General features: G+C 40.9%; 4 protein-coding genes across 5 annotated transcripts; all 4 read right to left on the bottom strand.

Annotated features, from left to right (window-relative positions):
• Positions 1–2,112: 2,112 nt before the first annotated feature.
• Positions 2,113–5,421, bottom strand: si:ch211-12e13.12 (uncharacterized). The gene is made up of 2 exons (XM_006797590.3): positions 5,327–5,421; positions 2,113–3,137 (listed from the first exon to the last, which is right to left on the bottom strand). Exon 2 carries the CDS (start codon positions 3,119–3,121, stop codon positions 2,456–2,458), a length of 666 nt encoding a protein of 221 aa, XP_006797653.1. The 5' UTR covers positions 3,122–3,137; positions 5,327–5,421; the 3' UTR covers positions 2,113–2,455.
• Positions 5,422–9,602: 4,181 nt separating this feature from the next.
• si:ch211-12e13.1 (uncharacterized) lies at positions 9,603–12,653 on the bottom strand. Its single transcript, XM_006797496.3, has 5 exons — positions 12,350–12,653; positions 12,097–12,260; positions 10,770–11,012; positions 10,469–10,666; positions 9,603–10,368 (listed from the first exon to the last, which is right to left on the bottom strand). The coding sequence occupies exons 1-5, from the start codon at positions 12,583–12,585 to the stop codon at positions 10,178–10,180; spliced, it is 1,032 nt and encodes a 343-aa protein (XP_006797559.1). The 5' UTR covers positions 12,586–12,653; the 3' UTR covers positions 9,603–10,177.
• A 62-nt stretch (positions 12,654–12,715) lies between these two features.
• On the bottom strand, positions 12,716–13,803 carry LOC102790772 (immediate early response 3-interacting protein 1-like). Its single transcript, XM_006797493.3, has 3 exons — positions 13,633–13,803; positions 13,279–13,380; positions 12,716–13,172 (listed from the first exon to the last, which is right to left on the bottom strand). Exons 1-3 carry the CDS (start codon positions 13,721–13,723, stop codon positions 13,117–13,119), a joined length of 249 nt encoding a protein of 82 aa, XP_006797556.1. The 5' UTR covers positions 13,724–13,803; the 3' UTR covers positions 12,716–13,116.
• A 929-nt stretch (positions 13,804–14,732) lies between these two features.
• On the bottom strand, positions 14,733–27,165 carry LOC102790296 (SMAD family member 2). 2 transcript variants are annotated; one of them, XM_006797491.3, is made up of 11 exons: positions 27,006–27,165; positions 24,627–25,041; positions 23,379–23,468; positions 22,975–23,168; positions 22,721–22,855; positions 22,538–22,612; positions 21,048–21,101; positions 20,324–20,536; positions 20,047–20,184; positions 19,482–19,626; positions 14,733–17,100 (listed from the first exon to the last, which is right to left on the bottom strand). In XM_006797491.3, exons 2-11 carry the CDS (start codon positions 24,860–24,862, stop codon positions 16,977–16,979), a joined length of 1,404 nt encoding a protein of 467 aa, XP_006797554.1. In that variant the 5' UTR covers positions 24,863–25,041; positions 27,006–27,165; the 3' UTR covers positions 14,733–16,976. The 2 variants fall into 2 exon arrangements, with proteins under 2 accessions (XP_006797554.1, XP_006797555.1); XM_006797492.3 differs by having other exon boundaries at positions 22,550–22,612.
• Positions 27,166–27,319: the final 154 nt, after the last annotated feature.

Below are 27,319 nucleotides of genomic sequence, written 5' to 3'. Positions count from 1 at the left end.
TTGCTTACCTGGATGACTGAGCATGCATCAAGACATTTCACATTTTTACTACTCAAAACAATACTGAATTTATACTTCTTTATACTTGGTCCTTAGAATTATATTGCATGAAATAAATGCAAAATGTCCAACCGTTATGAATAAATAACAATTATATTTATGTAAGTCTATGGGACATACAATATATATAAAACATGAACAAGTGTTTTTCATTTCTTTTCCATAAGTTCCCTCAAGTCTGAGAGTATTTAGCAAGGTTTCAAATGATGTAAACATCCAAATAGTTCCTTTTAAAACTGAGCTTCCTCAATAAAACATGCACAAATGAACAATAAACCATGTAAAGAAGCAGACTAAAAGTTCAAGCTTGTCTCAGCCTCAAACTCATCATGTGACAAGCATGTGTTCGACCCCTGAACTGAAGACAGGCCTCTTACACATGAAAACGTGCATAAACATGCAAATTTATTCCTGATATTGGTAATTTCTTATCATCAGCAGATTAGACTTGAAACTCTCAAGTCTCCAGACAGCTGATAACAAGCTGGCTAAACAACAACAGCTGGTTAAAAACTAGCATTATAAGCTAACCAGCTAATGTTAGGGCAAGTGCCCTAAAAACAGCCATTTTCGTCCACTGTGAGCGACCATCTTTGAACAGAGGCGGTGGTTTACGACGCCAACTCTCTGCCATCTATAATCCAGTTTTGAGATCCCTTTCCAGACGCCTTAACGCCCACTCACATCCTGGGCCATCTGACCTCAGGAAATCACATGATAGGGTGGGGCCAGGTTTCACAATGAGCTCACCCGAAACCCTGGCTGATTGTGACCCACACCCAGTTTCACACCTTGGCTCATGTGATTAGGTAGAGGATCATCAGGGAGGATCATCTAGGACTCTCCACCATTGACCCTTAGAACTGAAGAAGCTTCTCGGATGAGAGGTGAAACGTCTTCAAGCAACTCAAAGAAGTCCAGACGCTTTTCTTTCCAAGCTCCTTAGACCCCTAAAAAAAACAGTTTTCCTCTGATAAACAGTTTGATTACATTCGCACATTGTATGAGAGAGCAGACCCTAACAGAGGCTCAAAGCAGTGCTTTCTGACAGAAACGTTAAAGATATCCTCTAGAACTCACCTCAGAAATACTGCCATAGGACAAAATTTAGCATTGCTGTCTCGTCGACTCTTTTTGGACTCCTTTCACAAAGGTCTTCAGCCTCTTCCAAAGCAAATAGACGTGGATACATATTGACAGCTGAAATAAACAGGGGATTGACAGCCTAGACGCTCTACAGATAAACAGTGGCCAAAGCTGATTGTTCTACAGCAGCTACTGTACCTAGGATTATGCACTTGAATTGAAAGGGGTAACAAAATATAATCCAGTTGACTGCAATTTACTGACATCTAGTGGTGAGATTTTACACACTGTACCTTTAAAATAATCCCAAAGGTGAACTCCAGACAGTCTCAAAGAATCAAGGCTGTCTGAATTTGTCCTTCTTTAGAGATCGTTTAAGTTTGTATCAGTCAGGCTCTCACTATAAATCACATCAAGAGCAGAAAATAACCACTCACTAGCTCCGTTCTGGTGTGAGAGTAGCACAACTGGACATCATGCATACCTTGTGCTTTCAGGTAGCTGCTGAATAAAAAAAGCAGATCAGAATGCACTGGCTCCTGCATTATCACACACACAAAAACTTAGTGTAATAGCCAGAGAAGTTCATGGACACAGCGCATGTAAGGAAAAAAGGGTTGTATCTTAAAGAAACACAGTTTGTATCTTTGAGTTCTGACAAATGTGTTTCACATATTCCTTCCAAATAAAAATAACACTCAGGTGGCACTCAGTTATTTTTGCCTACGCCAGCTGTTGATGAGCACTGAACCATTGTGCCAACATATTTTATGGTGAGGGAACAATGCAGTTAAAAAGAGGATCTATTTGTAAAAACAACACAGGATCCAGGGCAACCTAAACCGAAGACTCTCTCTGCATGATCAGTCATTGTGATCTTTGTGCACTGCTGTTACAATTATTAAAGGTGGAGTTATCTCAAATGGACAAAATGAAACTGGGACATTAGTAATATAAGTAGGCGGGACATTTTAATACTGAAATTTCTTGTATTTTTTGTTAGCACCTGATATTTCAAGAATCGGCCATTTATTGCAGAAACATGCATGTATCAAATCGTTCTTACTGCAACTTTTATCAAATGCACCATACTGTTTCATACATTTCATACTTATAATGAAAAAGCAGTTTGACTGAAACACATTAGTGGTTGATGTTTGAACATGGACATGTTTTGCTGGTTGCTAAAAAAGCATGTCAGGAATGTAATCTTCTTCTGCTTCCCATACCACGAGTGACTGCTCAGGTTTCTATCACAGACAGTATCACAGTTCATATGATGGACACAAAGCTGTGAGATCCTGAAGGGTCATAAAAGTGTGCACAAACAGCAGCTTTTCTTTTCATGTGCAGCTTCAGGCTCCTCAGGAGGAGGCGCGTCAGGAGCAGATGTTTCCTTGTACTCTGACACTGAACCGCTGGAGGTGGACAAAAGCCTGCTGCACACCAGGTCTGCAGCTTTTCCATCCATCAAGGACACGTCTGTCACCGTTTTCTCTCTTAGCGACATGTCCCCGTCTTCATCATCATCTATGAGCACAAACTCCTTGAGATAAACCATCCCCACTCCGTGGAGACTGCGGCTCTCTGCTGACTCCTCCGTACTGCGTCCATCCACAAACGTCAGAGTTGAAGTCTCTGTCAGGGTCTCATGTGGGTCTGTTGAGTTGTCTTCTGGCCCCGAGTAGCCCTGGCTGCTTGACTCCATCGTCCTTATGAAGCTCCTGTGGCCAATCTCGTCTTTCGTGCTGCGCTTTTCTTCGTGGCTGATGGAGTTGATGTCTGGAACGTTGGCACTAGCTCGGCTGGAGAGCTGGTCTCTCCTGGGATGAGAACTGTTTTCTGCAGCATGACCATTTCCAGAATGCATCTTGAAGGCCACCTTCTCATAGTCATGGTAGACCTGCACACTGCTGCTCCCTGTTGGGGAAGAAATGGGGATGCTGGCAGTGTTTCCTTTTCCTTGCTTCTTCATGTAAATCTCTTTCACACTGAGACCAAACAAAAAAACTGGAGGTTAGTCTCTGACCTTAGAAACTAGTCTGTTCACTGAGGACGACTGCAAGACATTATTTATGTAACACCAGCTCACAACAACAGACACCTGGGGCTGGTTTATTTTGTGAGCCTAAAACAATATAGAATAATCCAGTAAATAGGCCTTCCTTTTTCTTTAACAATATGAGAATATTTAGCAAACAATAAATACTAATATAATCATTTTAAGATTACTACTACATAGTAAACAAAATGGTCTAAATGATTAAATTATGACATCCCTGCTTTTGGAGGGAAGCTAATTTATTTTATGAGTCTGCATTGTATATAATGGGAAAATAGTTTTTTCTTTGCAGATTCTAGAAAAAGCAATACAATTCACTTTAGGAGCCCAAATACCTTTGACCCAGAAAACTGAGGTTTGTGCCCTGAATTGTATCATTATTTTATGTATATTGTGTTCATTCTTTTCTAGTCTTTTAAGACTTATGAAATCTGTAAAAAAAACAAAACAAAACAAAAAGTCTTTGTTCACCTGGACGGGTATTTTATCTTTTAGCTGTAATACAACTGTATGAATCTGATGAATTTCCACCAAAGAAATTAATTGATGCCAATGTCAAGAACATGGCACTACAAAATTACTGGCCCTTTTACGTCTGAGGGTCTGTGAAGATCCATCACAGGAAACAGTGATGTGCAGAGCATCACCTGACTTGAACTGCTTCCCACAGAAATGCTCCAAACTCCTCAAGCAAACAAACTGGCATCATGACCAACATGGACACTGATGTATTTTAAAATGCTTGATAGTATAATTAAACCATTTGACAGGAAACAGTTTTTTTCTCTTGAAGGGAAGGAGTATGTAATCGTTTCCATTTGTTTGTCGGTCTGTTCGTTATCGGTCCAGTGACCACAGTTTAAGATATTTTAAATGTTGTCTATCTAGACTGGCTAAACATTTGACCTTGACCTTCACTGTTAGTGCCCACGGTCAAAGTTGACCTTGAAAAAAAAAAAGAAACCATGGCTGGTGTCACATATCTAGTTATTACTAAAATCTGAATAAAGGTGCTGCGACATGATTTGAGGTCAACAAAATTTACCCCTACTTTATTTAGTTAATTTTTGAATTATTAATGCACAATTACAAACTGACTACATCGTGCAGTTACATTATAGTACAGTGTTTCGCTAACAGTGTAACTGGGGCAACAAATAGTGGACTGTATTATGCACTAGCCTCTCTGAATAAATAAAAGAAGCCGTTACTTTTAAAGGAAGCAAAAATAACCTGAATTCCCGAAGGACCGGCTCTGTGAAGGTGGAGACAGATGAAGGCCTCAAAAGTGCTTTAACAAACCAAGGAAAGGGAGTGTTTGATCTCTTTTAAACACACCTTCCTCCTCCCCTGCTGCCACACAGAAACATTTCAGATGAAGTGATAAAGGCACTGATCATCAGAACATCCTGGAAATCTGCCATCCTGCTTATGGGTGTGGAATGCTGACAGATTCATGTCAGTGGGCAAATCTTCAAGCTTTAGTCCCGTTTTAAAGAAAGGACAAGCGCAAACAAATGCAAATGGGAATATGCAATAAATATGCACACTGGAAACTGTATTGAAAGACTTTTCTAGAGGATTTATAGCTCTGTGTGCTAAATGCGCTGCACTCTGCACAGGAGCTTTACAAACTGACCCTCTTACACTTGACTGACTCCTGCAAGACAGAATTGGGACTCTATAAATGAATAATATCTGCAGTGTACATGTTGGAGTGGGAATGCTCCAGTTTGTAGAGGTGACTGAGCGAGAACAAGAACAGATGAAAAATAGATAATATTTTAAACACGTTCATTGGTTTATGGCTTTAGCTTCACATGGCTGGCGACTCCTTTTGTCTCAGCAGTGAGTACGAGCAGCCTGGGAGAAGCTTTATCTCTGGGAGGAGGAACTATGTGGCACAGCCAGGAGAAAATAGACAATAATTTAATATCACAGAGTTGATTTTTTAAAAATGTTGGGCAGTATCGAGTACACTTAATGTATGATGGTGGCTATCTGAATGCTAACATTACTTAAAACTGTCCTTTACACATCAAACACACAACTGATGCAACAATGAACATCCACATTTCTGTAAAAATACACATCAATTGAATAAAAACATGCCTTTACCTTAAGCTTTAAGCCTGAACTCTTCCCCGGGTCGATGTAAGGAAAATCACATGGCATAGATGGGATGATCAAGCACGCTTCCTCCTGCTCTGCTGTGCCGCTGGCAAAACTGATGTCTCCTGCTTGCAGAGTATTCCTTGTGGTCTACAAACAAGAAATCCTTCACACACGCCCTCCCCTCATCGTATCCACTACAACTGCTCACAGCTGTAGCTGCACAGAGGCAGGCACAGACTCGACGCACTCACACCAGAACTTGTGTGTGCGTCTCTTATTTTAAACTTTGTGATTTTCTAATGGATTGACCTTTATATTGATTCTGCTTCACATGTTAACCACCCAGAGTTGACTTTTGAGTTTTCGTTAAATTAGAAATAGCAAAAAGGCAAACACCACCCAAAACAAGGAAATGAAGAAAGGTTAATTTATTGCACATTATTTGCCATTTTGGAGAATATGCTAACGTGCTTATGCGCAGACAGTTAATAATAACAATATTAAAATAGACACCGCTTATACAGTGAATACAGGCACTTTTCAGGTAGTTTTTAATTAAAATCAAAATGTCAATCTAAAGTTAAACATTTACAAAAGGATTAAAAAAAACATTTTCTTTAGTCCCGTCTGTAATTTTGCTCTCAAATCTATTTCCTGACTGCAAACTGATTTTTTTGCCCTGATTGCAAAACAGACAAACGAGCTAAAAATGTGCAACTCAATAACTTACTGTCATGGTCCTGGGTCGTTGACCCAGTGTTTTGAGTTTATTGTTATTATTTTCCAGTTTCTGCTGTTTTGCATTTGTTCTTATGGTTTGAGTTGTGCGTTTAGTGTTTCTATCATCCCTACCTGTGTCCTTCCTCTGTGTTCTGTTCGTGTCCCCGAGTTGGTATTGTGAAACAGTCTGTGAGTTTCCTGTTTTACTTTGTAGGTTTGTGTCTCGTTATGCCCATTAGTTCCAGCTGTGTCCCCTCCTGTGTGCCATTTCCTGATTACCTGGTGTGTGTATTTATACTGCATTTATACTACGTGTCTCTGCTGTGCTCCTTGTCTCGTCGTCTGCATTTCTCTGCATCATTTTGGTATGTTGCCCTGTTCCTCGCTTTGTGTCCTCTGTTCCTCGCTTTGTGTCCTCTGTTCCTCGCTTTGTGTCCTCTGTTCCTCCTCGCTTTGTGTCCTCTGTTCCTCCTCGCTTTGTGTCCTCTGTTCCTCCTCGCTTTGTGTCCTCTGTTCCTCCTCGCTTTGTGTCCTCTGTTCCTCCTCGCTTTGTGTCCTCTGTTCCTCCTCGCTTTGTGTCCTCTGTTCCTCCTCGCTTTGTGTCCTCTGTTCCTCCTCGCTTTGTGTCCTCTGTTCCTCCTCGCTTTGTGTCCTCTGTTCCTCCTCGCTTTGTGTCCTCTGTTCCTCCTCGCTTTGTGTCCTCTGTTCCTCCTCGCTTTGTGTCCTCTGTTCCTCCTCGCTTTGTGTCCTCACCTTAAATAAATCTCCACTGCCATCTGCATCTTGGGTCCTCTTTCATTCCACCACACGACTGCTGCCCAGCCGTGACAGTTACTACTTATATTGTCTAATCTACCCCGATCCCTTAATAGCTCTAAAAACATTTTTTACATTAGTTTTATTTACCAAAATGATAATAGTGATAATAATTGGAAGTCAAACTTGTCCTTTTGATCAGTGACTGCATAAATATTGTCTTCTCATTCATGTGTTATCCAACCTATATTCTATCCTCTGTCGCTTCAGTGCGATAAGATAAAACCAGCAGAGCGCTAACTTTTACTGGACCTGGCAGTGAAGTCAGATCATACCTGCAGTCCCTTCCTGAATTCTTATTTACGCAGAACTACAACAGACACTTGTCCTGATTTTGTCCTTTTAAAACGCCACTTTTTTCAATCCCATGCACTGAATGTTTTCTAATATATAATACAGGCTCTAAGTCTCAGTGTTAAATATTGTGTTACATCCTTGAATTTAAACTCTTCAGCTATTCAACAAATATTGTGAAGTCAAGCAAACAACACACCCGTTTCAAAAAATCTTTAAAATTAAGACTGTGACCTTACAATAATGACTAAACTGGGGATTACTTTATTTTTCTCAGCGAAAGAGAAGGCTCAAAGGAGATGCCACTTGTCAGAAAATGTATTTCTTATGTTGAAGGAAAAACAGTCTTTTAGATTATGTTTGACAACAATTTGGTGTAAACTAAATAAAGCTCAAACAAAGAATGCAAGAATATTTACAGCAAACCCTGAGGAATGCACCAGAGTCATGTGTTAAAGCACCAGGTGCACTGATGCAGAGGACACTTAATGTTGAAACTGCGTCTGATCTTTCACAAGTGATTTCTTATTTTCCAGCAGGTTTTTAGGTCAGAGGCGGTTGTGCACGGGAACTGTGCGCCTCAGCTCTAAATTAGAAAACCAGTGCTTTCTACTCTCTGTTCTTACTCTTATTGTTTGAGAGAGCAGCTGCTCTTTAGCTTTTTGGGACATTTTGACTTGTCACAAAGGGAAAAGCACATGAATAATAAATCAAACGATGCCTGAATTCCATTTAGCTGCTTTAGCCTCAGGGTCCTGACATTGTGCATGCTGCCATGGTTTAATGGGACACTTTAACTCATGGTTCCCAAACTTTTTTTGCTGGGCCCTCCTTTGTTTTACAAGAAAATGGATTTCGCACGGGGGAAGGGGGACAAACACATCCTCCAACCACACACACCCATATTTTGCTCCATTGCGGTTTATTTCACACCTCAAACATTTAGTAAACAATTAAGCAAATACAAGTAATCTGCAGGTAGTAAGAAAATAATCTACTAACTCTTTTACGCTACATCCACACCTACATGGGTATTTTTGAAAACACAGCTGTTTCGTCCACACATAAACGGCGTTTCGAATCACCAAAAACTGAGATTTTTAAAACTCCTTTTTTTGCGTTTATGTGTGGACGAGGAATACAGAGTTTGTCAGGCAACGTCAAAGGTATGTGTCTTTTTCCACGTCACGCTGTACGCCACACGCAGTTACTGTCTCTCTATTTACAAAGGCAGAGGCCTCACGGTGTAATTATTTTACATGTAGTTGTTTTTTTTCATGTGTAATAATATTCAACATTGCTATCAATACATTTTTCAAATAATGCCTCTCTGTGCAAAATGGGTTTAAAAACATAAACAACTTTATTCTATTTTATTTTATCTTATGTTTAAGTATACAGACTCTATTGTGCCTGCGCTTTATGATGGCCTTACAGATTTGACTTATCTCTACAACTAAGCTGACCACTCATGTTTGTTTTTGTTTTTTTCTTGGTTTGTTTTTTCTGTGTCTGTGTGGGGGTGTGGGTTCTGAAACTCTCCACATCTCTGTTGTACACTCAGGAACTGTTATCTTGTACTCCAGGGTTTACTGTTCGTATTATTAGTTTGGATCCTTTCTTTTTTCTTTTTGTACACCCACTGGTACTCCTATAATTATGAGGTGGGGGTGTATGTTTCATATTGTTATGTTCTTCAAAAAGAAAACGGCATATTGTTCAATTTGTCTTTTGTAAAAATGGATGCAGAAAATTTAATAAAAATATCTGAGGAAAAAAGAAAAAACATAAACAACTGTGGGATACTGTTTGTCCGTGATTTGAACCGAGGGAACAAATCGTGTCAGGATCAGCCTGATGTTATTTGTATCCGACTGTAACTTTACTGTATAAAGAGCTAACATCTCCAAAATGTCAGGAGTAGTTAATCATTACAACAAGTGTTTGTGAACTAAAAATCAAGAATGTGGGATACTGTTTGTCCGTGATTTGAAGAACCCAGCGTGTGCTCCCGATGCAGGGAAAACCAATCCTACAGGGGAGACCTACCTCGGCATTTGTGCAGGTGAAGCCAAAGGGCAGATATGCTTCACCATATTTTCTAGTCTTTGGCTGAAAATGAAGTTGGTTTGGAAACATATTCAGCGATGCTTCATCTCCTGCTTTGCGTTTGTGTGGGCGCCCCGTGCTAGCAGTGTCCAAGCGTTGTCCCCCCCCCCTCTTTTCATTCCGCGCCCCACCCCGCAATGACTCTGCGCCCCTTTTCCAAAGTGTGGGGCCCCACACTTTGGGAGGGTCTGCTTTAACTGATCAGAGATACAATTAATGATATTATTACTCACAAGGAAATACCTGGAAACACCTTATCTGCTTACTGGTAAGCACTGAATGGTAATATAGTATATAAGTAATATTTAGTCAGAACAGAATGAAAACATCCACAAGCTGCTCATTTATTCCTCATTTATTAGACACACAACTCTCCTCTGAACAGCCGACAATGAGCCGACTAAACGAAAACAGCTGGTTATGAGCTAACGCGATACCAGCTAACGGTAGGATCAAGTATCCTTGAAACCACGCATTCCCTCTGATAAACAGCTTGATTATATTCTCACATCATATGAGAGTTAATTCGCCAAGTGTCTGAATCTACTTCAAAGCAGCTAACAAGAGCAGCTGGCAGACTAACAGCAGCAAAAAACAGCAGCGCTTATGACAGAAAAGTTCAGAAAACTTTGACATTATTCAACATATTCAAAAACACTGTGTACAAAAATATATTTGTTTTACACAAACAGTAGAAACACGCCAGCCAGCAGCAGCTGGGTAAATGTAATGGTTTTGATCTCTCTTAGGTGACTAAAACTTTTTGTTCTATAACAGCCACCGTAGCTGAGATTATGCACTTGAATTGGGAGGGGTAAGAAAACAGAATTCAGATGACTGTAACCTGCCAATCTACTGACAGTCAAACTGTTAACAGTGAAAATCTGAACAACAAATAACATTCTTTGTTAATCATCAACACCTAGAAATCAGTCCCACCAGGTGAGCTTTGCCCCCTCTGTGTTGCTGCATCTGAAAGTAGAGGCTTTGGGACTGATGCTTATTTTCGGGTGCCTCCCAAAAACTGACCGTCACCTTTCCTGGAACCAGCAGAGGCTCCTTAAACTGGGCAGTGACGGTGACGGGAGCTGTGATCACTTTAACCCCTGTTGGCAAAACAGAGCAGCTAGCTGACACCCTAGAATAGGACAGAGCCATCCTTCATAGTGATAATTAATACTGTTATCGTCTGATAAATCGCATTACCTTTGTGCTTTTCAATTTCAGCCAAGCAGACAGAGAACATCCAGAGACTCGGTGCTCTGTGAGGTGTGAATCTAAAGAGCCTGGCCGGCAGAGAGAGGAGCTTACATGGAAAACTCCATGTACACTTCAGGTCAGGAGTCCAGGGAACTTTGAGCTCCACCTGCTTCAGAGTGTCTGGTGCTGGCTCATCTTTCTCACCTGCCAGAACAAAGATCAAAGTCATGGTGATCAGGTACCGTCAGTGTACCGTCACTTTAAAAACACAAATATTCTGAAGGGAAACCACCGTGACACTACTCACTCTCATTTTCATTCTTAGGTGAACATCTGATGGCTTTGTGAAGCTTGTTTTCAGAAAGCAGTGTCAGGATGCTCTCCCACACTACGCATCTGGAGCGGGAAGTAGCAGACAGACAGATGTCCACCTCCACCCCTAGATCAGTCGGCTGGTACCCCAGGACTTGCACCCGCAGGGTGAATGGACCCTTCTTCAGCTCATCGATTGGCTGAAAGGTTTTTAAACTCTGACGCACATGGACAAGACCTAAAAAAACATTTAAAACACTCAAAGTTGGATAATTTTCTTTTAAAACCTGCAGTACTGGGAAAAACACGTTTTTTGGTAAACAATGTAGTCAGTGCACTAAGTCAAGCTTTTTAAAAAATGGTTAGTTTTCATTCCTGTCCTTGTGTTTTCCAGTAAATTTGAATTTTCTTTTAGTTGTGACTGACTGCTTTTGTGAGCAAAGTGAAATAAATGGATAAATAGATACTTTTTGTGGTTTTCCAAGGTGAGTATGTCTTCAGCAAATTAAAATGGCACTTGTGGGGTTCTTGCATTAGCTGGTTTGTTTTCTAGTGAAACTCATTTGAGCCTGCAATACTGGTGCCTTCGCTATTTGTTTCCATCCATCTGTCCATACATTTTCTACCACCTGAAGAAAGAGTCAACTCTTCAAGGGACAAAAGACCAGGAAGGCACCAAGTCCAGATCGTGTGCCACCTTCTGCACTGATCACCCGGCCCCATCTTGACACTGATCTTCAGAAGATCCCTGGAGCAATTCATTAGTCATCACTGTAGGGACACTCTCCAGCACCCCAAGAAGGCTGGGTACTCTGAACTGTAGTTCAACCGGGCAGTGAATCGGGATTGAATACCCACCTCTGCCTGCTGCCTCTCACCGAGGGCAACTCCGGATTGGTACAAACTCCAGCCCCTGTCCAGCAGACTGCGGTGAGGTGAGACTGACTATATCTAGGAAAGATCTCCCAACCTCTCACCTAAGCTCAGCATCCTTCCCCACCAGAGAGATGATGTTATATGCCCCAATAGCCAGCCTCAGCAACCAGGGATCAGACATCGCCCACGACCATTACAACTTCTCTTGTGGGTGATGAGCCCACAGTATGGCCCACTTGGGATCACTACTTTTAAATGTAGCCACAGAGTTTTGATGTAGTATTTTGTACAACAATCAAATATTGAAATCAAAGCAATTTTGGCAATAAAATGTACCCATCAAGTTTCCACTGAGTTGAGTTAAAGACACCGTGTCATAGAATCATAATACTTTATCATTCCCTTTAGAAGCTCTATAAATGTGTCTTATGTTATCTATGTCTTACCTGCTGGGCTGAGCCTGAAGTTTTCATGAGTTAACAACATAAGGAGAGGTCTGCCGCAGAGAAACTCCGGGAAGCACAGCGGGATGTCTCTGTATTCACTGTCTGGATAATCCCAACCATAACCTGCAGCACTGCAGAACCTCCGCAACAGAGCATCCTCCACCCTTAGAGACACATACACCAACTCAAAGAGGACCTGCTCCCAGCTATTTTACAGTTCAAATGCATGCGTAAAACGTTAGGCCGCACTCACCTGCAGCTGACCACTGTATAACCAGCTTCTTGTTTCTCTGTACCGTATAAGCAGCCTGCTCTCCGGGTCACTCTTCTGCTCAGGTATTTCATGTAAACATACGCATCACTCGGAAGTTTGTCGCTATGCAGTTCGGTTGTTTTCAGCAGCTTGTGAGCGCAGTAAACGTGAACGTAAACTAAATACACGGAACATACAGACAGTGAGGCTACAATGTAACTCTGCGCATTCCCCATGATCGATTATAATATCCATGTAGGCTCACAGATACCGCTTAGCAAGGTTAGCTCAAAGTGCAACAGTACGGCAAGCGCCCTGGGACAAACAGTGCGCTTTCGGCTCATCAGCAATGAAACTCGCACTCGGTGACGTTTTTAAAAAAATCTTTACTGTCGACGCACAATCACTTATTCCACAATTACTTCACATATTTTTCAGAGTATAAATTACAGCTGTTTCATAGTCGGCTCCTCTCACCAATTTACTAGTACAGTGTAAAAATATTTATTTTTGCTCACTGTCTGAAAAGTTCAAACTATTCAGCAATTCGTTATTTATTTATTTATTTCCAAAACGAAGGGGAGATGTCACTCTTATTGGCTGAAAGAGAGCTTAACAAAAAAACAAAACCATACAATAACTCATGTATAGAAATATACAAAGAGAACATTCATATCCAGGCTGAAGGGGACATTGTCTTCTTCAGTGGTTCCTGAAGTGACGGAGATGTCCTGACTCATCTGCCCCGTCCCCGCTTTTAAACTTCTTCACCCAAATAGAAGCAGCAGCACAATGCAGACTGAATTCACTGCGATCAGCGGCACTGCAGGGGAAAATAAAACATGACATGGTCTGAGCCAAGAGAAGTTAAAATGATCTAAGTCACTCTGTCTGAAGAATACTGAGTGTGTGATAAAGTGGAAACCCACCTCTCATGACTGTCCTGACGGAGCGGATAAGATTCATTAGCTGGACTTTGATGCCTGGTTCATCACCAAATCCCCCGACACTTTGATCCACTCCCCAGCCAACTGAAGATGGTTAAAACGAACGGATTTGTATTAAGTAAAGTGGGAATTAAAAGTACAAAATGTAAACATAGACGAACAACATAAAGTCTTCCTGTCAAATGGATAGAATGTGGTGTAGCAACGTTAAATCACAAACTTTTGCCATTTAAATTGTTCTATTTGACTAGCATTTTAGCATTAGCCAGTTTAAATGCTGGGCCATTTCTATACATGACCTCTTGACAGCCTAATATCTGAATTACAGACACTTACTTTTACTTAGAAATCTTTCTTCGTGTAGTACAGCAACAGCATTGATGCACAGAATAGCTGCTTGTATAAGAGAGTATAAGGTAAATGCCATCTTGTCTCGACAAGTAGCTAGCTAGCTATATGTTAGCTGTAGCTGGCACTATTTACATCCGGAGGCCGCTCTGCTTTGATTGGTCGTCGGGCTTAGGGAGTGGGTGGGGCGCGTCCAATCCAGAACCCTCCCGTAAGAACTGCTACGGAAGGACTCCATCTGTCTTCAAGCAACAACTTCTGACGTGCCCCACAACTACTGGTAGATATTTGCCTCTTGGGCATTTGTGAGAAATTTTTCTTTTATATTTTTGTAGCGTTTACTCACAGTTTGGTTAGGGTTAGAAGACTATTTCTGTTAAATGTATTTTTAGAAGCTTGTCTGGCAGAAAGCCATAAAGCCAAACTCCCTCAATATACAGTCAGCTGAGAACGAGGCCTCTTTCTGAAATCTGGCTTTTCAAGTAAAAAAAGTGAATTGCACTTAGCTTTTCACAATCTGCCCCTCAATCATATAAAACTTGACCAAAACAAGATGCAAATGTATAACCAAGAGCTAAACGAGCCGTGGGAAATGTCTTGATATTGAAGGATGCCGTAGTGCCACCACCCCTGAAAAACAAACAAAAAACCGTGGCAGTTGGCAGGTAAGGGCTGATGCAGTATCCCTACTTCCCACGGCCTTGTTTGACGAGCATTATGTGCAACATAGCCTCAAAACACCACTTTATGCAGATGTTTCCTCCTGTAATATCTCATGATGTTATTATGGTGTCATTATTGATGGTCATGCCACGGCTGGCATGGTGGAAAACTTCGTAAGGCATGTAATGTGTTTAAAAAAAATACATATTTAATGGTGGAATTTATTTTCCCCCCCCCATGTATAACCTGAACATGCAAACTTAGCTCTATATGCTCCACAGCTCCAATTTGTATTTGAGTGTTACTTACGGAAATGTACCACTTTCCACAAGCTGCCTTTGATGAAAATGTCATCAGCTGCCTTTAGTAATCTCTACTTGAATTTGGCGATTCAAATAGCAGGACCTTGGAGATAAAAATCAGTGTTGTACAAATTCTCTCAACTCCTCAATTTAAGAAACACAAGAGGCTAAATCATGAGAATAAAAATCTTTATTAGTGTTTTATGAAGTCTGCATAATATGCGCACGCCTGAGAAGCTTATGGTCAGAGAAAAAAAAAGGAAAAAACAAAAGAGAAAAAGAACTGCTCTATCAATACCGCCCTCTACTGGTAAAACAACTGCCACATCTACTGTACTGACTGCTTTGCAAAAAGATTACTGTTAAATACACACATACTGTACTACTGTTATGTATATATGTATATGCATGTCTGGTCCACGTCAGTTTTTGTAATGCAATTTTTTTTTTCACATTCATATGTTGTAGGCCAAAGTCAAAACAATGTAACACCGGACCCTAACACTTGGTTCAGTTCCCCAAATCCAAACTTCACTAGGTGCACTTAAAGTACAATCACTACTGCCATATGGTAAACATATTTTGGGGGCGGGGACATGTTAAACTCGCAACAGCCACAAAATGAGTTGAAGCCATAAAGTCTTGTTGTACATACTGTATTTTATAGACAGAACAAGTACGATACAAACACTAACACAGAATGTCCCACTGTGCAGGCACATTCGCTCCTCTCACAGGAGAAAAGAAACACTCTCCTTCCGACGTTCCTGTAACATTTTGAAAGCCAATTATATCTGGTTCATCTTAACCTGCCTGCCGTAAGCACCAGAAGGCTACAAGAGGTCATGTGTGTTTTTTCCAAAAATGAAAGGGGGCGGGAAAAAAATAAAATAAAATTGAATGAACTGAATGGCCGAGCTGAATGAACAAATGGCCATTACAAAGTTTTACATGCCACTGGAATCATTCAAACCATTACAGAAAAGTTGATTTCAGGCAAATCTGTTGCTGTTTTAGTGTACTTTAAATGCACCAGATTTTTTCAGAAGAGAAAAAAGGGTAGATACAGGCTGCACATCATGTGTGGCAGTGATGTTTTTTTTCCTTAAACCAAGACAAAGAGCTGCTTAGAAAGTTTTGAGGGAGAGAAAAAAAAATATATGAAGGAATGATCCATGCCCTCCATGTCACTTTGGAAACAACTGTGGTCTTTATAATATTATTTTAATAAAAAGTGGACGACAGAAATTTTAAGTATATTTATATATAAAAATACATGAGAATACAAAAGTAGCAAAACAATGGGGATATAGGCTAAAAACAGAATGAATTCATTCATTGAAACCTTCAAATTCTCCCAGTGAACCGCTCTCTACTTCACCTTGGAGAGTCCCAGGACTCCCAGTGTCTGTCAAAAAAACAAGAAGCTTTTTGATTAACAGCTGATATTCTCTGGTCCCTGCCCAGTGCACCCTGCAAAGCCTGGCCCACCACCTCTTCAGCTTCCATACCAGGCTGTTCAAGTGGGGGATGTAACTAGACTAAGCCAAGGACACATAAGAGTGCCATATAATGACAAAAATCATAAACTCTTGTCAGACTGAGTTAGCACTTCGTTTTTGAAATATTTATTCAACCAACACTCTTTTCTCCATTACGAGGAATGTCTTATAACGACACCCATCAAGACTTAAAATAAAACTAAAATAAAATAAAAAAAAACAAAAACTGAGGTGTATGTGTGTGCGTGTGTGTGTGTGTGTGCGAGGAAGGGGTGTTCTGGCAAAGACAATCAAATCACTTTTTAACAAAAACAAAATAAAAACACCGTGGCGTTTCCTTGAGGGGAACGGCCACCAAGGCCATCATTTCTTCACTAAGTCACCTCCCCCTGGCAAGAGACGGGGCAGAGTTTCCCAGAGAAAAGTAAACTTATGTTAACAATGTTTGGGGTAGGCTTTAAAAAAAAAAAAAATCATGTTACTTATACAAGCAATCTTCAAATACTGAGAAACTATTCACAGATATTTTTGGTATCTCCTCTACCTCCCAGACTAAAAACCAATATACATTTTATTTGTACCACAAATAGATCTAATATTAAGGTTTTGGGAAAACAGTTTTAACAAGGTGCATGACATAGAGGGGTAACAAAGTGCCAATTTTTTTTGTTGTTGTTTTAGTCAAAAGTCTGTATCTGTGTGTGTATGTGAAGTTAAAAGAGGGATGTGGAACTGGGCCACAAATACTATGAAGTATGTCACAGAAAAATCAATCTGTGGGATTTCCTTTTTTTAAATGAAAGGACTCACATGTTTAGAATTTAATGAGCTTTATAATGGGCTTTTTTGAGGGGGAGGGGCTATTTTAGGACATACTGGAGCAGCGTGCGGATGGGGAACCCATCTGGGTCAGAACTTTGTCTAGCCACTGCAAGGGCCCGTTCAAATGCAGCTCGATCCAGCAAGGAGTGCTTGTGACAGTCTGCCGCCTGGAAAATAAAGATAATTTCATGAGCTGACGTAGCCTTTTTATGTTTCACGACATGTGACTTATGATGCTTTATGACGAGCTTTGTTAAGTGAAGCACCCATTTCTACAACTTCTTCTACAGGAAGAGGATGTTGCGGTTTGCAGCTCTCTACTTGAAATTCTAAAAACTACTTGAAAATCTGATCACACATCCCTGGAATAACCTGAACCATTTGCATCCCATGTGATGGAAATAGTTCAGGTCATTATTAGCTGATGTCACTAATAATGGCTCAAACTGTATGCATCAAAACAAACAAACAAAATAAAAACAACATTTGCCGCTAGGGCTGTGCGATATGACCAAAATCTCATATCCCGATATAAGACATCTATCGTCCCGATAACGATATAAATCACAAAAATTTAACATTTTCTGTAAATTCTGTAAATCTTGGGCAGCTTGACTTGCGTGACGTGTTTTGAGGTGCATTTTTAGACATAAGTTGTAACGGCCGCCGTTTTCTTTGTGAGTATTTATTACACGGCGTGCTGCGGGGAAAAGCCTGTTCTAACGTTTGAGTCTAATGCCGGGCTCACACTGTGCGATTTTTTCAGTCGCGCGATTCAGCTCCTGCTCAAACTGTACGATTGACTCGTAGGGGTTAGAAGTTCGTAGGTCACGATGCAGGGTCTCACACTATACGACCCGATGCTCTGATGCGACTTGAGTGCTCACACTGTGCGTCCATAAAATGAAGGTTATAACAGAAATTCTGTCGCTTGCTCTCCCTCTCTGTCTTTCACTCACACAGACACGCACACCACCGCCATCAACTTTGCTAAATTGCTAATGAAAAACATTGATCAGGCAGCTGTGATTGAGCAGCAATGTCTATCCAACTATTTTCACGGTTGTTATGGTCGTGATAATTTTGTGAGGCCACATCGAAAAGGCTCGGATGAGCTTTCCAAAGTTCTACAAGTGCCTCCATCGATTGTGTCCAGATCACACGCTGCACTGCCGTGCTGCTCCGTCTTTTTAGCTGACATTTGTGTTTGCACGTGCGCAGTGTGAGAGACTGCGGTGACACCCTCACGACCAAGCGATTGATGATCAGGAGCTGGTTGTGAGGTGTTAATCGCTTCTCGTTACCCCACGTATACTACACGATGCACGACGTATGATGAAGGCCAAAAATCGGCTCAAAATGGGCCAAAAATCGCACAGTGTGAGCCCGGCATAAGGTTTATTTTTTAGCACCTGACGGCTCCTTGTTGCTTCTCATCCGTAAACACTCTGCATCCTCTTTCACGTGATTCAGTTTATTTTGAAAAGTCTCAACAGAATCTTGAGCTTTATTGTGAAAGGTTTATGTGGAAAATAAACAAGCGGACACGCGATGGTGTTACCGTCGTTGTAGCTAACAACAACGCATAAAAACAGGCGCTTGTCCGTCCATAGTGTGGTTATATTAAATATAAGAGAAAGAGAGAACTTTAATAAATTAATATAGCCACTACAGTGACCATCAAAACGATGAGAAAATATTGCCGTAAACAGTTTATTTTGCGACACCACGAAACAAACGATAGCGTAAAATGAAACGATAGATGTCATCCGATACGTATCGTTATATCGAACAGCCCTATTTGCCGCCTTTGTTAATCAGCAACAGAAATAACTGGTTAAACTTTTCATCACTAATTAGTCGTACAATGTTAGCGGCCGGTCCACATCCTGTATGTGATTGGCTCTAAGCTGTTAAAAAGCTGCCCTCCTGCCCCGTGAACCAGCTCAGTCCTGCAGTTATTTTGTTATAGAAGAATCATTTCTTGCATCCAGTGTGTGTGTCGAAGCTGTAAAGCAATGCATAAAATCCCTCAGTAGTTTAAGTGCTGCTGAATTGTGTAGCTCTTTGCAGTATAAAGGATATTAATGAGTTTGAAATGATTCTTTAACACACAATACTTGTACACAAATAACTTAACCCTTATTTTATGGAGCTTACCATTATTAGTTTTTGTTTACTATGTGGTTTTATATTTTATTGCTCTTGAATTAGAAAGCACTTTGGGCAACTATGCTGTTTTCTAAAGTGCTCTGTGAATAAACTCAGATTGGCTGTTCTATGAACGCTCTGTTTGGTCTTTGTTATTTGTCCCCTCAAGCTTGACTAATAAATTAATCAATTAGTCAAGTCATTAAATTCACTAGGAACAAAACTGATAGCGAGGAAGAAAAACTTTACTTTAACTGCAGTAATAAGGACCATAGGGTGCAACTAAAGTTCGGCGTACAAGGCACCACTAAGATTAACTGTTAACGTTTCAAATCAAATTTCCACATATTAAGTATGACTACATCCCATGATTTCCAGTTTCTGGACCAGTGCTCACCTGTACTCAGCTCCCCAGCCTTTGACAAAGCTCATGCGGATAGTGCACATCCTGGTGAGTTGGTAGACGGCCTCAAAGCCCTGGTTGACTGACTGAGCCAGCAGAGCTGCAAATTCCTGGTTGTTAAAGATTTTTAGGTTACAACCTGAAAGGACAAAGAGAAAAAACAGGGCCGTCGGTTTTCGCTGGTGGTAAAAGATGAATCACAATGAGACTTTAGTTGGAAGTGGTCTGTTATTGTTTTTGCTGTGGATAATTATTAATTACACAGAGCTTTTGTGATGAGTCTGCTGGCCTTCACCAGTTAGTGATTTGATTAATTTAGCAAGTTTTTAAATTCCTCTTTTTCCACAGAACTCCTTTAAAAACGTTTTATTCTGATATACTGAGAATTAGCATTCTGAGTGCATGGCAGAGAAGTGGACTTTCAGAGGTGATATGAAAGGTTGCTATGGAAGCAGAGACACTGGGAATGTAAATTCCATTTTCACCTTAAAGCAGGATGCTACACAATTTTAAGAGAGAGAGAAACTTTTATCATCATATTTCTTCTTAAGTATCTCACCTGGAGGAATTTTACACACTGTTGCTGGATGCCAACCATACCGCTGGTTGCAGTTTGGACTCTGGACAAAGATGGCGCTATCACTCAGGCACTCAGCAAATACTTCCCCCCCAATATAGTAGAGTCTAACTCCTCTTCCTGCAAACACAGATAGAACCCAGTTATTCAGACATACTGAATTGTGTGAATGTAAAGAAAGTAATTTTGAAGGCTGAAAGTGCAACAGGTTTCCTACACACAGTTATACACTCCTAACACATACTGAGCTGTGCCATACCTATGTGCCTTCGGGTCATCTCTACAGTGGCATTCCTGTTAACATTAGACAGCAGGCCGAGGCAGAAGCGTTCAGAGTTTGATGGATCTGTGAATCCATCCACTGTCAGTGAGGGCTGAGAGGCGTGAAACGTCTCCCCGACGCGCTGGTTCAGCTCATAGTACGCTATAGAGCACCAGAAGGCTGGCTCCGAGTAAGTCACTGGTTGCAGGTCTGCAGGAGAGGCAAAACTACACATCAGTTACGAAAGAATCACAGAGCATTTCTGCACTGAAAGAAGAGCAGAGACCAGCACTGAAAAGTTTTCTCTGTGTATGCACAGATGTGTCTGCTTTCCTACTGACAGGCAACCACAAGACCCATCCAAAACCACCACCTCACTAATTTATTACCATTATTGTGATTACCAGCAAAATCCCCGCCCTATGTGCAGGTTTTGCCAAGTCTGCGGCACTTGTTCGCTTCACTCATGTATGCAAACACAGACTTGTTAATTCATCATGCTGTTTTTTTTAATCTTCATTACACAGTTGTACATAGAGAGATGCCAAAAAACACCAAATAACTGAATAAAAATGTATCCTGTTCTTTATCAGCTAAACACTTGTGTTTTTTTAAATAACAAATTTAATTACATTTTTTTCACATGGTTCCCTTCCATTGTGTCAGATTTAACATATTCAGTTACACAATTTGTTTGAGTAGAGTTAAAAACAACACTTACCCATGCTGTGATTGACAGGAGACAGAGTGCTGGGGGAGAGCTCTGCTGGAGAACCTAACCAGAAAACAACAAGTCATGGGTGTGGATGCATTAAAATCCAAAAAGGTGGATTATATCTTATAATGAACCTGGTGGCTGTCTTGCAAAGAAAAGCCAAAAGGATACCATAAAACTCATCTGCTTGCTTTACAGTGAACAGAAGAGATGCTGTCTACTGTTGCCATAACACTTGATCTGTACATCTTCTAGATGAGAAGATAAAGTTTGAGCTACAGCTTCTTTCACTGCACTAAGGGTGAAATGGATTAGTTATAAAACAGTAAGTAGCTCACTGCTGCAGTTGAGGTTATCATTAACAGTACACTAAGCTACTTTATTCTTACATCCATTTCCAGAACAAGACACCGAGCGCTGCTATTGAATCTTACAAAATAAAACATTTAACTTCTGTGACTTTAAACTTTAAATGCTTTTCTCATGTTTGCTCACGTTTCTGTGGAAAAAAAAAAAATCTAAAAAGATTCAATCTGGATTTTGTCCCTGCCACCCTCTTTAAGAAATTGAAGGATACGACACATTTAACCCTCTGAGGTAAAACAGAGGGGGAAGCGCAACAGGTAGAATCAAGGTGGAGGACTGAATCAAGACGCTTTCAATAAAGAACAAGCACTGACAGATTGATGCAAGGTGCTACACTGTGTCTGACAATAACAGCAGCTTTAAAACTGTTCTTATTCATGCCTTCCTGTGTTGTATATACATACCCATGTCTGAATGACACCAAGCTCTCACTTTAGTGGCCTGATAAGGCCAGCGCGTGGTACAGTCAAAAACTCACCTTTGAACCAGTAAGTGAATAAGACTGTAATCTCTTGACGCAACAATCTAAAACTATATGTTACTATGAGCATACTTGATCTAGGATGCGCTTTGATGGACAGATTTCATTGGTACTAATCCATCACCAGGTAGATCAGGCGACTATGTGACACATGGTAGTGCAGCAGCACAGGTAGAGTCTGACCTATCGCCCTTTACTGCATGTCTTCTTCTTCTCTCGCCCTACTTTCTTGTCCATCTTCACTGCTCTACCATCCAATAGAGGCAAAAGTGCCCAAAAACGATCTTAAGAAAATATTATAATAATCATCAATCAAAACTCAGTACCTTCAGTTATCAACTTAAATCACTCAAACAAGTTATATATGGTAACTGAACTGGTGACTGGTCCGTATATAAAACCTTTCCACTCTACCTGAACATTCAAAGCACACTATACAATGTGCCTCATTCATTTACCCATACATAGAAGCAAGCTTTTTCAATCTAACATTCACACTCCAATGAACGCATCGGAGTTCAGTATCTTATCCAAGGATACTCTGACATGCAAACTGGAGCAGGCGGGGATCGAAGCACCAACCTTCCGACCTGCATACTAGTGATGTGAGACAGACAGGAGAAGAAGGAGAACCACTAGTCTAGGGTACCTGTGTCCATACTTTGATTCATCTGCTGATCACTGGCCTCCCCATCCTCACTGATGTAGCCTGGTGGAGGTGTTTCTGTTGAAACACACAAAAAATGTGATCTTGAACAAATCTTGAAAGCATGTCTTCTCTCAAATCACATTTTCTTTCCCGACATGATGTAAATACAAGAAGCAAACTCACCTGGTATATAGTTGTTTGGAGGTTCGATTCCTGTTGGAAAATTTGTGTTCTCAGGTATGGAATGAGTGTAGTCATCTAGAGGTGGCAGCTCTGGCAGGATTTCTGAGTGTCTTGGCACGAGAACAGGAGGCAGCACTAAAGTGTTGGGGAAAAATTACCAGAAGAGATTTACATATTTAAAAAAATGGCTTTAAAATGTTGCCGCTCACCATTCATTACAACTTCTCATATTCAAACGGCACAATTTGGCTCACCTGGGGTCTCCACCCTCTGGTAGTGGTAAGGGTTGATGCAGACTTCGTCCTTCTTGAGGTGAAAGGCATACTCACAGGCCTCAATGGCACGCAGCTCGTGGTGGCTGTGAAGGTCTGGCCATCGCCACAAACGGCAGTAGATAACATGGGGAAGGCCCTTCCTGTGGGAGACCTGGAGACGGCCGTCCAAGGATCTGATTGAACAGCAAACAGGAGACGGTGGTGAGAGGGGCAGAACACAGGGGAGGTAGAGGGGGAGGAGTGATACATAATATGGCCAGGTAGGAGAGGTAATGGAGATGGATTGACGAGAAACAAGGATGTTCTCAGCAACCGTCACCTCCAACACTATGATGACAACTCTCCCACATCAAAGTTGTATACACAATAGTTGAGATAGTCACCTGGTTTGGTCAGGGTAGTTGTAAAGGCCTGATGTATCCCACTGTTCTATCGTATTTGGTGTACTCAGTCCCCATATTTCAGAGCAATTGCTGCACACAGAGAAAACAACAAAAACAAAAACAAAAAACAAATGATAAACATGGGACATGACTCATTCAGAAATATCAGTATGGGTATGTAAACACTAAAAGGCCTCTTTTATTGGAGTCTCATGGCAAAAGAAAGACATCAAATTTCAGCTATGAAAATGAAAGATGGGAACTTCAAATAAGAGAAGCCTTTTTCAACCGAATCAAGGGAGAGAAAAAAAAAAGCAAAACCCAAACATGGAATTTGCTAGCACGCACAATGAGTGAGACAAAGGGCATTCTTCACATTGTGGCATTGTATCAAACACTGAAAATAACTCTTTCACTATGATTGTTTATGTCAGAACTTATCTGGAGACATTCAAACAAACACTGAAGACACACAATGGCACAAGAGAAGGGGTGGGGGTGGCAACCTTGGCAAAAAAGAAAAAGAAGAAAAAACCTTTCCATTCTCAAAACACTGACAAGAAAATGGACAGAAAAATGTGAAATTAAGACAAATGGAGAGTAGTTGCTTCTGAATAACAGGACAATAACAGATGCTACGTATTATAAGCTAAAAATACACAACAACATGCATTAGACTTTGTGATTGTAGTCGTCTGGCTCAAGACAAAGCTGGAAATCCATTTTAGTCCACTTACCCCAGAAACGTTTAGCTCATAATATCAAGATGTGGTATTAGCAATTTCCACTGCAGGAAACTGCATGATTGCAACCTAATGTCAACGTGACACCTATCAAAGTCACTAAACGCTATAAAACAAACCAGTATAAGTACAGCTGCTTGAATGACATTACTTTTAGCTGACGTAGATACCATTTCACTCACACTGAGCCAGTCACTCTATCACTAAAACATACATGTCCTAGAACAACTCTCAGGAGATAAAAAAAACAGTTATCTATAGACATCCAAACATTTGATGTGGTACTTGGTGGAACATCATTGAAAGATGTCTGTTAACACGGTGTTCCCACTGAATGCAAGTCTGGGTCATGAAGGCTGGCTGACAAAGATCCACATCAATTGAGCTTTCAACATTTCTCTCCCATGGGACTAATACAAACTGTCTAACAGCAAATATAATATAAGCTTTTAGTCACAGAAACATGAAAAAGCAGAATCACCAACAATCAGCAGTATTATTGTACCTGGGGATGGTAACACACTTTGTGTTACAGTTCTGTGTGGTGATGGCCTTCTCGAGCTCATCTAGCTGACCCGTCTTCTTCAGCTTCTTCACTAAGCTCTTCACGGCCTTCTCGCACCATTTCTCCTCTTGTCCGTTCTGCTCTGCGCCGCCCGCTCCTCCCGGGCTGCTAGTCGATTTCTTCCAGCCCAAAAGCCTCTTCACCACAGGAGGGGTGAATGGCAATATGGAGGACATCTTAAGCTGGAAAAGCCAGGAGTCTCCACAGGACTTAATACAAGTTTTCTCTCACACACAGACAAGAGGGGACTGGGAGCTACAGTTTCGGGCCCTTGCTCTCAGGAGCCCCTCTACTGACCACTGAGTCACAGGATGAACTCCAATGCTAGCAGTGTAAACTCAGAAGAGACGGACACCTTGGGAGAGAGGCATACACAAAGTACATCATTACAAATAAAACTACAGAAAAAACAAGAGCATTTAAGCTTATAAAAATAACAGGCAGGCATATACAGCGAAACGCTAAAGTCTTGAGCTACCCTTCATGTCTTTATACTTTTTCTAGAAAACTGGGAAATAAGTGTAGTGATGAACTAAAATGTGTGCAAACATAAACAGAAATGAAATACAGTTTATAAGGCAAAAACTTTTAGGGTCTTTAAGTATTTTTCGGGAATAATTCTCTAGGATTCCCGAAGGACATTTGATGGTATTCTTTGGATTTTGTCTGCCTTTTGTTCTGTTCTCTCTCAAGATGATCCTATGCTTGTTCAATAATGCTGAAGTCAAAGTTCTGTGGAGGCCAGTCCATGACTGACTTTGCTCCACTGTATGTTTTTATAACCAGAAATGGTTTTACTGCACCAGCAGTGTGTTTGGGATCACTGTCGTGTTGTAAAATTAAGCAGCAACAAGTCAGATTTGCTCTTGATGGTACTTTTTAATGCCTGTCATTTCACCGGTTTTGACAAGATACCAAACACTGCTACTAGAAATGTAGCCCCAAACTATGACAGAGCCTCCACCATGTTTTACAAATTGCTGTAGGTGCTCACTAATATGCCATATCTGTATTTATTGATATAAACAAAAAATAAATAAATTCAAATTTGAATTCACCACTCCATAAAACCTGTTGCCACTGATTTCCAGTCCCGTTCTTGTGTAATGTGGCACACCACAGCTATTTCTACTTAATACTAGTTTATGCTGGCAAGTCATCTTTTGCATTTCTTAAATATTTAACTAAAGGAATGGGAACAAGTTGTGTTATGAGGCTGCCTAAAGATACACTTTAGGCATCACTTAAGATACAAATATGTATGAATGAGTCATAGGTCAGTGAGAATGGTTTAACAAACAACGGGACAGGGTCTAGGCTAAAAATGAGTGAAAAGGGAGCCGATATCCAAAGAAAACCTTTGAAACACCTTCAGAAAGCTCGGAGAACGACTGTTCAAAACCACTTAAAAAACAAAAGCAAAATGTTAAGAAATGAGGGCGGGCTCAAGCCTTTTGCACACTATTGTACTAGACACCGTTACTTCAAAAAGAAATAAGCAGGACTCTTTTGTCAGCAGCACTGACTCTTGTGTGAAGTAAAGAAATGCCCACCTGATGTTAGCTAGTCACAAACACTGCCTGGCACCTCAACTATTTAGCTTGCAAAACAATGAAGTTAGCAGACCGGGTGTGTCTCTTCCATGCCCAGAAACTAGCACGACAAACTTTTAAAGAGCGCTGTGAATCATATCAAATCAATGTGAGAGTATTTTGTGACAGCCAGTTAGTGCTAACACTAACTGGCTTTGGAAGGCCGGCTTCTAGCTGCCTGATAGGGGCCCTGCCTAGATCAAGTCAGCACTAAATCAGTTTATCAGAGCTAGCTTGTGAATTTCTGTAATAAATCAAGCAAAGAGCGAAATGCAAAAAAAAGCCACAGATAATGAAATTCAATAAACCATAGGTAGTTTACGGAGAATTCATAATCTAGCTAAGGCAGCTAACGTTAGCTTAAGCAAGCTAGCTGCCAGCTTGTTATCAAAAATCCTTTTGTTGTGATCCACGAAACAGCCTCCTATGCGCAACAGTCAAGTCGCGCTACTTTTCTACCTACCATCAGGCAGTCAAATACAGATAAGACACAATTTATCCAATCTCACAAAATGTCACCATAAGGGTATACACAATGTAGTCTATCAGTTGAATAAAGCTACCCGTTCTCTGTGTCTTTTACTCAAACACAGTAAAATGAGCTAGCATCTTGGACGAACTCTTCCAAACTGAGCCCTGTCTCCCGCTGGCTAACGGAGCTACATCTCCCACACAAAACAACATGCTTCAAAGTCAAGAAAGCCGCTCTAAACGTTTCAATAATTACCCCAGTCTGAAAATTCCAGCTTCCAGTTTCCGAGGAAGAGATGTGCGCCTCTCTAAACGCCTTGGTGACATAAAAATACATGAACGCTACTGTACTGCAGCTAATTTTGACAAGGCTCTTCTCAACTTGCCACCAATGCTACACAAGCTAGTTAGCTAGGTTAGCTAGACCGGAACAACACAACAAACCTGTTGGCTACGGGCAAGCGCTTAGGCCCGCCTATCAAAAACGTGATTGGAGGATCGGACGAAGACGTAACTGAATACTGGCTCTTGTCCTTGACAATCTTCTTTGTTTATTTGACAGCATGTGTT

This window comes from Neolamprologus brichardi, chromosome 12 (genome assembly GCF_056152115.1).
Source record: "Neolamprologus brichardi isolate AB-2024 chromosome 12, ASM5615211v1, whole genome shotgun sequence".
In the NCBI taxonomy this organism is placed as follows: Eukaryota; Metazoa; Chordata; class Actinopteri; order Cichliformes; family Cichlidae; genus Neolamprologus; species Neolamprologus brichardi.
This window is presented reverse-complemented; position numbering and strand designations above follow the sequence as displayed.